Below are 14,442 nucleotides of genomic sequence, written 5' to 3'. Positions count from 1 at the left end.
AAACTGTTTACTTCCTGATTGCAGAGAAGGGTGCCGAAAGTCCATTTGCAACTGGGCAGAGAGCAAGGACACAGGCGAACGATGGCGACAGCGACTTTGAGAAACCTCGACCCACCCATGCACCACGCGCCGTTCCCAGCGGGCTTTCCGCTCACGCGTGAGTCGCCCAGGATCCTTGGAGAAGGCGCACTGACCGATCGCTCGATCACCCAACAGATCCGCAAGGAGCTTGCTGAGCAGGAGCCCCGCTACGAGACTGGGGTCCCACCTTATCCTTCTGGTACGCAGTCCTTGAGACTCGACCAGAATTCTTTTCGTCGCAACAGCACCTGTGCTGCACAACAGCCATTGTGCAAGGCGTAAAGAACAGCACCAGAGCTGGCTGCTGTTGTCTGCAAGGATCCTTTCTTGGAGGGTGGAGAATTAGTCCCAGGCAACTGAAGAACCTGGTTGATATGGTGCAGGCTTTCCGCGGCAGGGCGTTGTGACTATCACACCACGCACTCCGGGCAGCAGGGGCCTGGCGCGCATAGAGAGGAAGTACCTGTATGAGAAGAACGACCCGGTGCGTGCCAGCAGTCAAGGAGGCCACAACAACATAGCTGCAAGGCCTCTTCAGCTTTGATCTTGCAACCTTATACACAGGACTGTACAAAACAAATGACCAAACATTGAGACATTCTGGAAGGCACTGTGTCTCAACAGTAGTGTCAGTGCTGACATCTGATCTTTGTGCAGGACATTGACATTGCGCCCAGTGGCTTCCCCCAGACACCCCGCCCCGTGGGTGAGAGGTGTGCCCTATCCCGCTCCTGTCATTGCTAAAGGCTTTCCTCGAGTCCAAGTTATTGCTGTGTCGCCATTAGGACGCAAAAGAAAGGCGTTCTTGGTGCTCCATGAAGGGACAGAGATGATTCGTTATATATTAAGGAGCTGAGAAGAAAGGGTGCATGCAGCTATTTGCAGGTGAGCTCGGAGCCAAGCCGCGACTACCTGACGGCGTACGCTGAGAAGGAGGTGCGCGAGCGTCTGCAGCGCGCCACGCCCCCGGCCGACCGCTACATCGTCACGGCGCCCGCTGAGCCAGCGGGGACCACCCAGGTTGTCCAGAAATGGGTGAGCGCTTGCATGCCAGTCCTGCTGCTTACTTCACCTGTCTCCCAGCTGGGAGCTTTGATGCGCAATACCATAAAGTTCTCCTTCAAATCTAGAGCAGAGAGCAGAAACGTGCTGCTGCTGGCGCAGATGAGAGATCAGCAATGTGAGGTCAGGCCATGCTTAGCACGCTATGAGAATCTGTGCATCCCTGTGGCCCAAGGCTTGCCATCCCAGGGGGCATCCCCCCTGTGATTTCAGGGTTCTGAGGCGCCATTCTTGTCCGCCTAGAACATTTTTGCCAAATTGCCGTGCCCTTTGCTGGGCAAGACATGGATTTGTGAGATTGCCCACAGACATTAAAGGGTGATATATATGCAACCCTGAATTCTGCCCTGTATAGAGGCCCTGTCCAAACGTGCTGCGCCACCTAAGGACGTGTCTCATTCTTACCTGAGTTTGTGGCTGTGCAGTGGGTCAAGACTCAGGGCGCCATCCACGAGGCGGAGGCGCTGGGCAAGATTGTGCAGGAGAGACTGGAGGAAGCCACGCACAAGGCGTCGCTCAGCAACCGGCTGAAGCGCGAGTCCGACAATGCGCGCCAACTGGAGGTCGAGGCACGCAATGAGGCCAGGTCGGCAGCGTTCCCTCCCTCTGCTACCAATCCGGCTGTTGCACCTGGAGCACTTATGGGGATGTAGAGGTATCGTTACAGTTACACGATTCACATGCCAGAGGCAAGGTTCGTCCTTTGACAGGCTGCAGGTGAAGGCTGTCACTGTAGAGTAAGATTGCACAAACATCAGGCTGTAGGATCCGGACAAGGATATTGTTATTATCATTATTATTATTACATGCCTTTCCAGTCCATGAGGATCAGATGCGTTGCAGCAGCGTTTCTATGACAGCCTTCCAACCTCTCTATCTTGGGCTTTCCTCCACCAGGTCAGAGATAAACCAAGAGAAGCCAGGTCCTGTCTGACAAAATCATTCCAGGACTTGACAGGTCTACCTTTTCTGCAATTATATTATGCAAGTATCAATTAAAGACAAGTACCTGCGGCGCACTCACAGGTCACACTTGCATGGGCTAGCACCGAGTGCTGAGCACCCCTGTCATCGCATGTCTGCATGCCATACCACAGGGGCTCTGCAGCACATGCTGACCACTCTCTGATAAGGCGCTGGCACGAGATAAATTATGCTGTGTGCAGGGACACGCCTGGCAAGGCACGGCTTGCAGTCATCCGCATCAAGGAGGAGCTGGCGGACGCCAAAGCCGATGTCATCGAGCGCACGCGCGAAGTGCAGGCACGCTTGCTCAGCCACTAATCCTTGCAAGATATCAAGTGCTCCTGAAACCCTGCTGCACATGCATCACCTTTCACTTGGAGGCAGGGTTTGACAGGGTCCAAAATCTCAGCTTGTAGGGTCAAGGGCGCTGCCTCGGTAGTAGCTCAGACTCCGGGACATTCCTGAATTTTCCAAGAGGAAGATGCACATTCTACCTTGAATCTGGCCTGGACAAGGCCCAATTCTAAAATTGTAAGGTGCCCCTTCTAAAAGCCATGTGGCTTCGTGACATTGCCCAGAAGCAAATTTCAATTCTCAGCTATTCCCAAGGCTGCCATAAAATCTTGCCCACAGGCCTGAATCATTTTGGCCAGTCCCTTGGGGTGCCCTTGGGCGCTGTCAAAACCTGCTTGGATGGAGGCAGCTGGAAAGATCATGCATGGCACTTCGGAACGGAACGGAACTGGACGTTGCAGTATCTTACACATTGGCCCCGGCTGGGCAGGGTCTGTCCAAGTGCTGAGCACCGTGCCCACAATTGTTTGGGTCTTGCTTGAATCTGGCGCGTTCATCTGGGGGTAGGGTTATGACAGCCTTTAACTGCGGCTTGTCTGCAAGACGCACCTTGCCTCATGGTAGAAAACGCGTCTAGTAATAGTAAATAACAATCCGTGTATTATATTAGGCATGGCTGCGCCGCGCAGGCGGCTGAGGACGACCTGAAGAAGGTGCAGTACGACCGCGAGAGCAAGATGCAGGAGGCCAAGGTGGTCACCAAAGCCGCGCGCATCAAACGCGCCGAACTGAATGACCTCGAGCGCCTGCTGGCACGGTGAGCACTCCCTTGTTTCAGCTCAAACTGACTGTGTCAGCGCTACTCAGGGTGCACGAGGTAGTCTGTAGTTCCCTGTGCTGTACTAGATGAAGGCTTTTTTCTGAGTGCTGCCATGAGAGCCACATACTTCTCCTATGGGAGAGCACTGCCTGTTGGCAATGTAGGCAGCGGGGTCAGGGCTTGACACCCCTGGCAGGATCGTCCTGGGAAGGGCCTGGACCGTCTGGGATCGTCCTTGATGGACCTTTGGTCATACCAGACCATTTACTTTGTTTGTGCACAGAGGTGCTAGACAGGTGGGAGTCTCTTGAGTTTTGGGCATCAGTCATGGCCCTCCTGGATGTTGTTGCCAAGCCCTCCCTTCACCTCTGAACCCTCTCTGCTTGTTGCTGACAGGATTGAGACAGTGCGCCGGGAGGCTGGCGAGGCTGAGATGCGCGCTGACCAGGTGTGCAGCTGCCCTCGAGTCTGAAACGGGTAACTGCATGTGACTCTGCATATGTCAGCTTGACGTGGTACAAATAAACACCCGAGGATTATCTGTTTCTTGTCCTTTGAAAAGAGACAGCCCATGTTTGGACACCTCGACAGCTCGCATCGCTGTGAGGGCATTATTAAGCATAGTTTCGAGCTGCATGCGTGCCTAACAGGTGAGCGTCGAGGTTCGCAACCTGGTGGAGATTCTCAACGAGAAGCAGAAGGCGCTGGAAGAGAAGCTGGACGACCTGAACAGGTACGCTTCCCCATTTCAATTGTTCCATGCCTGCAGTACTTTGCAGCCGTGTCCGTCTAGTAATACAATCTTGCTCCTGTGGGAGGGCACCCTCGTCAATGTCTGGGTTTCATGCCTGTCGCTTGCTCGGAATGCACCCTGTCATATTTAGAGCATGTGCCAACCATAGCTCCTCAGATTCAATTTTTCAGGCTCCAGAAGATTCAAAGTGTGCTGTATATAGATAGGAATGTATTGTAATCTGGCCGAGTGGGCTTCCGGCCGGACCTGAAAATTTGCTGCTGTGCACAGGATCCGCGCACAGATCAACCAGCTGGCGCAGGAGTACAGCGCCGCAGTCAGTGAGCACGAGACCGCAGACGCTGTGGTTGCGGTGAGTCATTGCTGACTAACCCTGCCCTTTTGCGTTCTTTCCTGGAAGCTTAGCAGACTGCATTATTTCTGCAAGCCAGCTGCTACGAGCTAATGTCTGATCCAAAGTGATGAATTGCGACAAGGGAAGAGCAAAATGTCTGATGCATGCTCGGTGCTGTGTACAGCGCAACATGAAGATTGCGGAGTCGCTCAAGAGGGAGGCGGAGCAGAAGCGCAACGAGTCTATCAAGCTGGCGCATGAGTGGGATGAGGCCAAGAAGGCTGCGCAGGAGGCTGCACAGGTGATTCCTGTCGTGTGTTCAGCCTCAGTGATACTCTGGATGTCACCAAAGCACTGCAGCATACTTGTCTTCCTTTGTTTTAGCACTGCTGTCAATGCCCCCCCAGATGGCAACAATTTGCTCTGGAAGACAATTGTTGCCCTGTGGCTTGCCCACACAACACCAGAGCAGACTCTGCATTTGGGTTTTGGTGCATGCTCCTGGATGATCCTGCAGTGTACCTAACTGATGAGTTTGGCCAGACAAAAGCTTGCTCCGTGAGATTTTGCTACTGCTTATACGGCATGCTTATTATGCACTGTCTGCTGTGCAGAAAGAGGTGGAGATCTGGAAGCGCACGCGTGAGGCGGGTGCGGAGGAGGAACGCCTCGTGGTGGACGTCACCGAGAAGCTGGAGGCGCCGCTGGTCTCCACTGAGCGCGAGGTGCGCGCCCCCTCCAACATTGCTACCTGTGCTAGAATCCCTCTAGTCTGCATACAGGAACTATGCGCCTCTGCGCTGTGTTCACTAGTTTCTCCCAGCGTGCATTGTTCAGCTTGCTTGACAGCATACAACGTTTGTCGGTTGCATGTGTCAGCTCGAGCCCTGTACATGGCGTGCTCAGAGTCAACCGAGCAGGCTGTGCACAGTGTTAGCGTAAATGCAGCATATGTATTGAGACCAGCTCAGTGCACATCTGCACAATTTGCATATCATCGCTGATTTAAATAACGGTCTCTGCATGCAGCGGGCGGGCGAGCAGCTGACACCACGGCCACTGCAGGACATTGAGCACGATGGGGAGGACTGAGCACAGCCCTGCAGCATCCATACCACCCTCAGCAGCAGATACCGCTCTTGCAGCCAACATCACATGCATACTCGAGCGCTCTGCAAAGAGTATCGGCTGGGAATCCTGACGAGTACATAAGGGATTCTTGAAGCGGCCACAGTGATCTGCCGGGGTTGTACAGAGTGATGATTTGTGGCAAATCTGGCAAGAGATATTGTGGCCAGAGGTGAATATTTCCTCGATATGCATTGTCTTGCTAGACGTCGTCGCCTGGCATATTGTATGGCGCCATGCAAGAATGACTAGCCACTCGCATGTTTTGAGGCGACTCATTGCAGAAGTAGTCATTCTTCTTACAGAGAGCAGTTGTAGTCATGCCTTGATACAGTACTTGCCAGCTCTTGTAAGGCATATAGCACATTGCAATGAACTTTAAGCAGTAGCAGAAGTAACACTAGCAATGCTGTTTCAAAATTTTCCCGTCATCACATCGTGTGATTCACATGGACTTGCCAAGCCAAAACTGCACACCCACCAGCACACTTTGTGCTTCTCTGCTTTTGATTGATCAGTGATGTCTGTTCCTAGAACCACATGGTGCGCCAAATAGGGACCCAGTGCAATTATCCATTGTCGCCCAGAATGTTATGTTATGTTATCTCCCAGAACAAAAATCAGGACTACTCAATAGAGTCTTTGAGCGAGAAGCAGTACCAGACCCCAACTCTTGAGATGCATCACTCCAGGCGTGACCTCGGGCAACAATTCCCCCTCTGCAGGGGGCTCGAACGCGCTTAGCAGCAGTTCCAGGCGTTCCCTCTCGTCCTCCACCGCCAGCAGCGCCTCCAGAATGCCCGACGCCGGGTCGGCCGGGCTGAGCGGCAGTGGCTCACCCTCACCTAATGCACCAGCCTCACTCTTCATCCACCCTTAGATTTTGGCAAGCGCTGCACTTGAAGCGCATGCTTTATGTGTCTACAAAAAACCCTGATTGAAATGTCATGGAATAGAATGCCCCGCTCAGAACTGCTAATTGACACATATACGAGATTGGCAAAGGTTAGTTGAAGCACACCTAGCCTCTTGCGACCAGGTGTGCCTTGGAGTCTCTCACTCCCGCCCCAAGCTGCGACACCTGATTAGGCATTCACACAAGGCTGAGACCTCTGCATGACCCGGTTTGACCAAGTGGGGTAGTTCATCACCGGCCACAGGCTGTGCATGCACCGCAATCCCATCAGCACACCATCAGAAAGTATCCAGTGAGAGATGGTAACCCCCCAAGGCCTTCCAACCAGACCAGACATCCCAGCATATGCATACTGGCAACCAGACTCTGAGATCTGAGATGGGACCAAATCGATGGAGCATGTCACGTAACAGATCAGAGCAGAAGTTGAGATAGAGCCGAGACGCCATAGCCGAAGAACAAAAGACATGTGTGGATCTGAGGTAGAGCTGAGAACCCAGAGCAAAAATTTCGGAGCTGAGATCGATCGGGATATCCCAGCAGACTTGTGGATTTGAGAAAGAGTAGAATTCAGAGCTGAGATCCTAAGAAAGTTGTGGATCTGTGAGAGATCAAAAGTCAAGAGCTGAGAATATAAGATCATGATGAGATTAGCATCAGAGTGGTGGTGTCAAACAAGATCCTAGAGCAAATTAATTAAAGGGGGAGGGATGTCACACAACATCGTCCCAGATCTCTAATATTCCAGTTCAGCGTTATCAGTTGAAGCTCAACATTCACAAAAGCATTCATCGTATGTCAGGAGACATACCAAGCTACTCCAAATGCAAATTCTTGAATTAAACCTTAACAAGACCACCACAAAACCTCAGGAGCTCTATAATCAGCATAAATCTTCTTCATATGGGTTTGAACTGGACTTGACAATCATTTTGACATGGCCCTGAACCCTAACACTGTCATTGACTATCATCCGATCATCATAAATCTTCATATGAAGGTTCTTGTTTGGCCCCGACTATCATTTTTGACTTGGCTCTAAACCCTAAAACATCACAGACTATCAACAGGCCATCAGCAATAATCATCTAAGGGTTCCCATCATCTTTGACTTGGCCCTCAACCCTAAACATCACTAACAATCATCTGACCATCATAAATCTTCATCTCGGAGTTCATGCTTAAGCCCCGACTATCGTCTTTGACTTGGCCCTCAACCCTAAACATCACTGACTATCATCTAACCATCATAAATCTTTATCGCAGGGTTCATGCTTGGCCCCGACTATCATCTTTGACTTGGCCCTCAACCCTAAACATCACTGACTATCATCATCACAAATCTTCATCTCAGGGTTCATGAGTAGCTCTCTATAAATGCATCTTTGACTTGGCCTCCTACCCTATACATCACTCACTTTCATCTGACCATCATAAATCTTCAGATCAGTGTTAATGCTTGGCCCCGACTATCATCTTTGACTTGGCCCTCAACCCTAAACATCACTGACTATCATCTGACCATCATAAATATTCATCGCAGGGTTCATGCTTGGCCCCGACTATCATCTTTGACTTGGGCCTCAACCCAGTTTTATATTTTTTTTTTTTATTTTTTTATTTTTATTTTTTTTCAGGGAGGTTGGGGTTTGCCATGTTTCAAAGGGCACCATGCCAAGGCAAACAAGGTGTGCAATGTCATGCACCCTCTAGCTAAGTTGTATGTATGCCCCTTGAGGGGATGTGAGGTGGTGGCAACAAGGGCTTGGTTCCCAATGGCTCATATCCCCATGTTTCACTTTCCCATGTTGGCAATTTTGTTGGCAACACTTGGCAACTCTTGGCAACACTCAGCCTAGGCATGCTGCAGCAAGTCGCTCTCATGACAAAGGCTCAAGGGACCCACAGGAGGGCATTCTGGAGCTTCCATGGCCTTGACACACCCTGTGCACAACTTGCTCCCTCCTACCAATTGTTCCCACTGCACATGGCACACCATGGGTCAGCACAAGGCCCATGCTAGACATTGCAATTTGCTGCAAGCCACTGCAACCCTTATTTAAATTCACACCCATCTCCAAAAATTCTGGGACACCCATGGCAACCCATAACATGGCCTTCTGCATGGGACTATGAAATGTGTCTCCCCACATCTCCCGCAATCTCGTGCAAGAATATTATTGCACCCGGGGGCGACGCCGCACTCACCTCCACCTCCGCCGCTTCCGTGACAGCCGCGCGACCTCCGTGTTGGCCCCTTGGGAGTCCCAAGTCAAGCACTCTAGCCTCACACAATATGGCTTGCCTACACATGCATGGCAGACCACTTCTTGTTGCCGCCGCGTGCCGCCCCTAGGATTCCCATTCCTCAACCAACATTTAGGGTTTAGGGTTTTAGGGTTTAGCGTTTAGCGTTTACACCTAGTGTTTTGGGTTTGGGGTGTCCAAAAATGGACCCCGGTTTTAAGGGTGATCTTGGGCAATTTTGATGTGCTGATCACGCCTATGAAGTCCTAACTTGAAAATTCGACCTCCTTGGCTCTCTATAAGGCCTCAAACATGGTTTCAAGCTAGGGTTTGCATAGGGTTGGCTCTAGCTTCTTGGGATGGGGCCTATGGTATGGTGGAGAGGCATGCAATGGGGCCCACACTGTCACTGTCTAGGTCTTTGGGTGTGAACTTATTACATTAATAGTCGCCCTCACAATTGGTCCGCTCGGGCTTCATTCGAGCGGACACATGGTCACAACCTATATAGGCTGCACTGTGCATATCATAAACACACAAGGTAGTAGCTCAGTGATCTGTGACATCCCTCCCCCTCAGAAGGAAGGATGGTAACACCCTGAAGACCTAGTACTGAACTCTGTCAATCCTATGCATGCATATTCCTGAGAGATATACTGATGCAAAGCAATCAATACACCTATGACCTAGATCCTGTAATGTTTCTGCTGCAATGCACTCAGAAACTTGCACTACTCCAGAACAACTGGGGTGCTGTCCGCAATGGACGTCCTGAAACCGGTAGCCTGTACCTGAGGCCTGTGTACCTGTACCGTCAGTCAGTCTGTGCTACAACAGGGCGTCCCCTGGAAGCTACTGACCTCCAGTATTCCTCTATTGCATCTCCACAATCGTGAAGATGAGATTCAGGCTCCCAAGTGTCTTCACTGGGCGGGTAGCCTTCCCATCGTATGAGAAAGAATCTCTTGGTCCTGTTTTTTGCTTTGCCTGGCACCTTTTTATCCTGATGGTCAAGGATTTTCTCTACCTTGAAGACATCATCATTATCAAGATCAAAGGGGTCAGGTTCTTGTTGCCCTCTGCTAGGGTCACTGTGCTAGGGCTTCAACAAAGCAACATGAAATGTTGGAAAGATCTTTGAAGAGGCTGGCAACTTTAGTGTATAAGCTACCTTTCCAACCCTCTTAATAATTTCATAGGGCCCCATATATTTGGGCATCAGCTTGGAGACACTCTTACCTCTGAATTTAATATTTTTAGTGCTCAGAAGTACCTTGTCTCCAATTTCAAATTCTACTTCTCGCCTGCGTTTATCTGCATAAGCCTTGTACCTGTCCTGAGCCTGCCTGAGACAGTCTCTGGCATTATTTAATGCCTGCTGCATGTCCTTATTCATCCTTTCTGCAGTTGGATTTCCTGCAATATCAAGTCCTCGAGAATGGCTTACTAAAGCCACTTTAGGGTGAAACCCACAATTCAACATGAATGGGGTAGTCTTCATGCCTTCATGGCACGAGTTATTTACAGCAAACTCGCACTGACTTAGGAATATGTCCCAGTCATCCTGATCTGGTCCTACAAAATGCCTTAACATGTCCTCCAGTACCTTATTCATCCTCTCAGTCTGACCATCAGTCTGAGGGTGAAAGGCTGTAGACATTCTCTGTTTAATTCCTAATATTTCACAAAGGGTCCTCATGAACTTTCCTGTGAACCGGGGGTCCCTATCAGAAACAATACTGTCAGGCATACCATGCAACCTGAAAATATTATCAACAAATAGCCTGGCAGTGCCTTCAGCATCAATTGTAGTTTTGGTAGGAATGAAGTGACACATTTTAGTGCACCTGTCTACTACCACCAAAATGGCATCAAATCCATTTCTAGTCCTGGGCAACTGGACTATGAAGTCCATGCTAATGTCAGTCCACTTCTGGGCTGGTATCTCTAGAGGCTGCAGGAGACCTGCAGCTCTTTGTGGAACTGTTTTATTTCTTTGACATTTTTCACATGCCTGCACATATTCCTTAACTTCCTTGCGGATGCGGGGCCACCAAAAATGTCTGCTTACAGCATGGTGTGTTTTTTCTGCACCAACATGGCCAGCAGAAGGAATATCATGAAACTCATACAAGATAGAGTTTTTAAGGTCCTTGTTATTAGGGATGACTAAGGCTTCATTACGGAACCAGAAGTCACCCTGCTGTACTAGCTCACTTATATTCTTAGTGTCCTCAAACCATGGGTCTGCCTTATAGCCATCTATAATCTGCTGTTCCAACTCTGGAGAAATCTGTGGAGGTGGAGGCAATTTAGGCTCAGCAAAATTTGTCAGTGTTCCCTCCCCCTCAGAAGTAGCAGGTGGGCCTATTGGCAGAGGTGCCGGTGAAGCGGGCTGTGACAAGCGATTAGCCCGACGTGTCAACAGTGCAGACAAAAAAGATGGGTTGCGACTCAAGGGATCGGCAACATTTGTCCTGCCTGGTTGATAGACATACTGCATGTTGTCCTCATAGTCTTTTAAATGTGTAGACCATTTGATCTGCATGCGAGTCATAGTCCTAAAGGTTCCTGTATTGGGTTTGTGATCTGTAATTAATTTGAAGGGTCTGCCTTCTACATATGGCCTGAAATGGACGAGTGCCATATAAGCAGCCAGAAGTTCCTTATCACTGGTGCCGTAGCGCGTCTCGGACTCAGATAATTTCCTACTGTAATAAGAAATGGGTCTCTTTTCCTGCATTAGTACTGCACCAATACCAAATCCTGAAGCATCTGAGACAATCTCAAATGGCTTTGAGAAATCTGGCAATGCCAAACAAGGTGCATGCGTTAGAGCATACTTTAGCCCATCGAAGGCGTCCTGTTCCTGATCACCCCACTTGAAAGGTCTGTTTTTGGAAGTCAAGTCAGTGAGAGGGGCAGCCAGCTTTGAATAACCCTGGACAAAATCAATGAAATAATTAGCAAGGCCTAAAAATTGCTGCACATTATGAGTGCTGGCTGGCTTGGGCCATTCCCTGACTACCTCTGTCTTTTTAGGGTCTACTGAGATGCCCTCGGCACTAATTATATGACCCAGAAAAGGCAGGCTGGTTTGAAAGAAGGAGCACTTTGACAGCTTAGCAATCAATTGCTCTTTCCTCAACACGTCCAGCACAATTTTAACGTGTTCCTCATGTTCTTCTAAAGTTTTGCTAAAAATCAGGATGTCATCGAGATAAACGATGACAAAATCCAGATCAGCAAAGATTCTGTTCATAATCGACTGAAAAGTGGCAGGGGCATTTGAGAGTCCAAAAGGTAATACTAAGAACTCATAATGGCCCACCGGTGTCCTGAATGCGGTTTTAGGAACATCAGAGTCCTTGATCTTGATCTGATGGTAACCTGACATTAAATCCAGGCTACTAAAATATTTAGAACCATGAAGACGATCGAAAAGATCATCAATCCTTGGCAGTGGATATCGATTTTTAATAGTTATTTTATTCAGCGACCAGTAATCGATGACCATTCGTAATGTACCATCTTTTTTCTTGACAAAAAGAATAGGACTGCCAAATGGTGAAGTAGAAGGCCTGATTAATCCTTTGCTCAGAAGGTCTGTGACCTGTTTCTGAACTTCATCCTTCTCAGCTGGGCTGAGCCTGTAAATTTGTTTATATACTGTGAGTCCTTCATTTATGAGGGGAATAGTATGCACCACAGGTCTACCTGGGGGCAAGCCCTGTGGCTGTGTAGTGCACAAGACATCAGGGTAATCCTCTTTTAAATTTTCGACCCGTGCATTTGTGCATGCATCCAGAGCGGTGACATATGCGTCTGAAATGCAGCCTGAGGTGTTTGATTCAGTTGCCTCATTATTTTCAGTCCTTACAAAGACCATGAATGTAGAAGATTCCTCTGATTTCCCTTCATTGCAGAAGGACAGAGCACTAATAAAAGAATTCACAGGCATTGTTTCAGTCTGTGCATCAGCCTGTGCATCAGCCTCAGCTTCCCATTGAGGTCCTATAATTTCAGCAGGAATGCAATGCATAAGGCCATCATGGTAAAAATAAGCAACTGATTCACCTTCAAAATGCAAACTGGTCCTGTGTCCTCTCAGCCAGTCTTGTCCTAATATTATATCAAAATGAGGCATTTTAATAACTGGCAAATTAAATGTCTCACTGTACTGAGCAAGTCTGATTTCCACTGTACAGCTGTCCTGGGTGTCCTGTTGACTGCCATCATAAGCAGTCACTTGCTTATGACTCTTTGGCTGTGTGTCCCATCCTTCCTTACGGACGAGGTCATCAGCAACGAAGGAGTCAGTTGAGCCTGAATCAAGCAAAATCCTGGCCTTAGTGCCATGCACTGTTCCTAACACAAGCATGCGAAGCCGCTTGTTGGGTCCTATAGGCTCGATCATGTGAGGATCAAAGAGCACTTGCATGGCTTGATGCAAGGGCTGGCTGTCCATTAAGTGCCCTGCCTGATATTCCTTCAGCACCCGCATGCCTTGCAAATTTGACCGCCAGGACCCAAAGCCTTTGGGGACCATAATGCATAAGGACAGGGCAGGATGCTGATTTTTAAGTGTCCTGTACTTAATTAGGAATTTGCTGATGGCAGCAGTGTCCTCTGAATAATACCAAAAATGGTCCTGTTGTCCTACCGGAGATGGCAAGCAACTCAAAGCTGTGACATCCTTAGTAATTTTCCTGCCTAATATTTTCTGCAGCTCTAGACTCTCAGCATTGCCAAGGCCATGGCAAGGAGTTCCTGTGACAACAGAGGAAAGGAAAGAAAGAGGAGATGGGCCAGTATCTGACCTGTAGTCGGGACGGTCACATTTGGCGATCCAGCCGGACGGCACGACGATCCGCGTGTACGGGCGGTGGGCGAGTCGGTCTTCGCAGTTCCTGATGTCATGGGCATGGGAACCACAGTGGAAGCATAGTCCCTCATCTTTGAGGTACTGTTTGACACGGCCATAATACGCTGGAGCCTCCCATTCCTCCCTGACCCTGGGCTGTTTTTGCACACCATTCTGGTCAGCCTGTGAATTCCATTTCCTCTTTTGACCTGCTTGTCCTTGTCCTGCTTGCTTATGATAAGTACTATTGTTGTGATTATTATTACTATCACCCTTTTGCCAGCTGGAGTTTTGTTTGGCTGGTCCTTTATTAGGTTTGCCCTGATCCTGATCGATATCCATGTCATTAGAGGATGAATTGTTCCTGTTCTGGCTATTCTCAAAAGCCACAGCATATTCTATCAAAGAATGTAAAGTCCTGAAGGGAGTGCCAGATCCTGGATTCCATGCGCATTCTTTCCTGATGGGTTCCTTGAGACCTTGCAAAAAATATTCAACTTGGTCAGCTTCAGCCATTGGGGAATCCTTAAGCTGCCAAACCTTTGACCTGAATGCTCTAGAATATTGCTCAACAGATTTTTGTTGCTTGAAATTCCTAAGCTTAGGGTTTAGGGTTCAGGGTTTAGGGTTTACGGCTTATGGTTTAGGGTTTAGGGTTCAGGGTTTAGGGTTTAAGGTTCAGGGTTCAGGGTTCAGGGTTCAGGGTTCAGGGTTCAGGGTTTAGGGTTTAGGGTTTAGGGCTTAGGTTTAGGGTTTAGGGTTTAGGGGTTAGGGTTTAGGGTTTAGGGTTTAGGGTTTAGGGTTTAGGGTTTAGGGTTTAGGGTTTAGGGTTTAGGGTTTAGGGTTTAGGGTTTAGGGTTTAGGGTTTAGGGTTTAGGGTTTAGGGTTTAGGGTTTAGGGTTTAGGGTTTAGGGTTTAGGGTTTAGGGTTTAGGGTTTAGGGTTTAGGGTTTAGGGTTTAGGGTTTAGGGTTTAGG

At 49.1% G+C, this 14,442-nt stretch overlaps 2 protein-coding genes across 2 annotated transcripts; one reads left to right on the top strand and one right to left on the bottom strand.

Annotated features, from left to right (window-relative positions):
* Nucleotides 1–81: 81 nt before the first annotated feature.
* COCSUDRAFT_39389 (hypothetical protein) lies at nt 82–5,403 on the top strand (the record flags this gene model as incomplete). Its single annotated transcript, XM_005650731.1, has 12 exons — nt 82–280; nt 465–565; nt 967–1,116; nt 1,569–1,729; nt 2,310–2,400; nt 3,093–3,220; nt 3,620–3,671; nt 3,874–3,956; nt 4,248–4,329; nt 4,496–4,612; nt 4,926–5,036; nt 5,341–5,403. 12 exons carry the CDS (start codon nt 82–84, stop codon nt 5,401–5,403), a joined length of 1,338 nt encoding a protein of 445 aa, XP_005650788.1.
* Nucleotides 5,404–5,884: 481 nt separating this feature from the next.
* On the bottom strand, nt 5,885–6,309 carry COCSUDRAFT_58784 (hypothetical protein; the record flags this gene model as incomplete). Its single annotated transcript, XM_005650730.1, has 2 exons — nt 5,885–5,908; nt 6,139–6,309. 2 exons carry the CDS (start codon nt 6,307–6,309, stop codon nt 5,885–5,887), a joined length of 195 nt encoding a protein of 64 aa, XP_005650787.1.
* Nucleotides 6,310–14,442: the final 8,133 nt, after the last annotated feature.

The sequence above is a fragment of the Coccomyxa subellipsoidea genome (assembly GCF_000258705.1).
Source record: "Coccomyxa subellipsoidea C-169, whole genome shotgun sequence".
Lineage (NCBI taxonomy): Eukaryota > Viridiplantae > Chlorophyta > Trebouxiophyceae > Coccomyxaceae > Coccomyxa > Coccomyxa subellipsoidea.
Note: the sequence above shows the minus strand (reverse complement) of the source record. Positions and strands in the feature narration are given on the sequence as shown.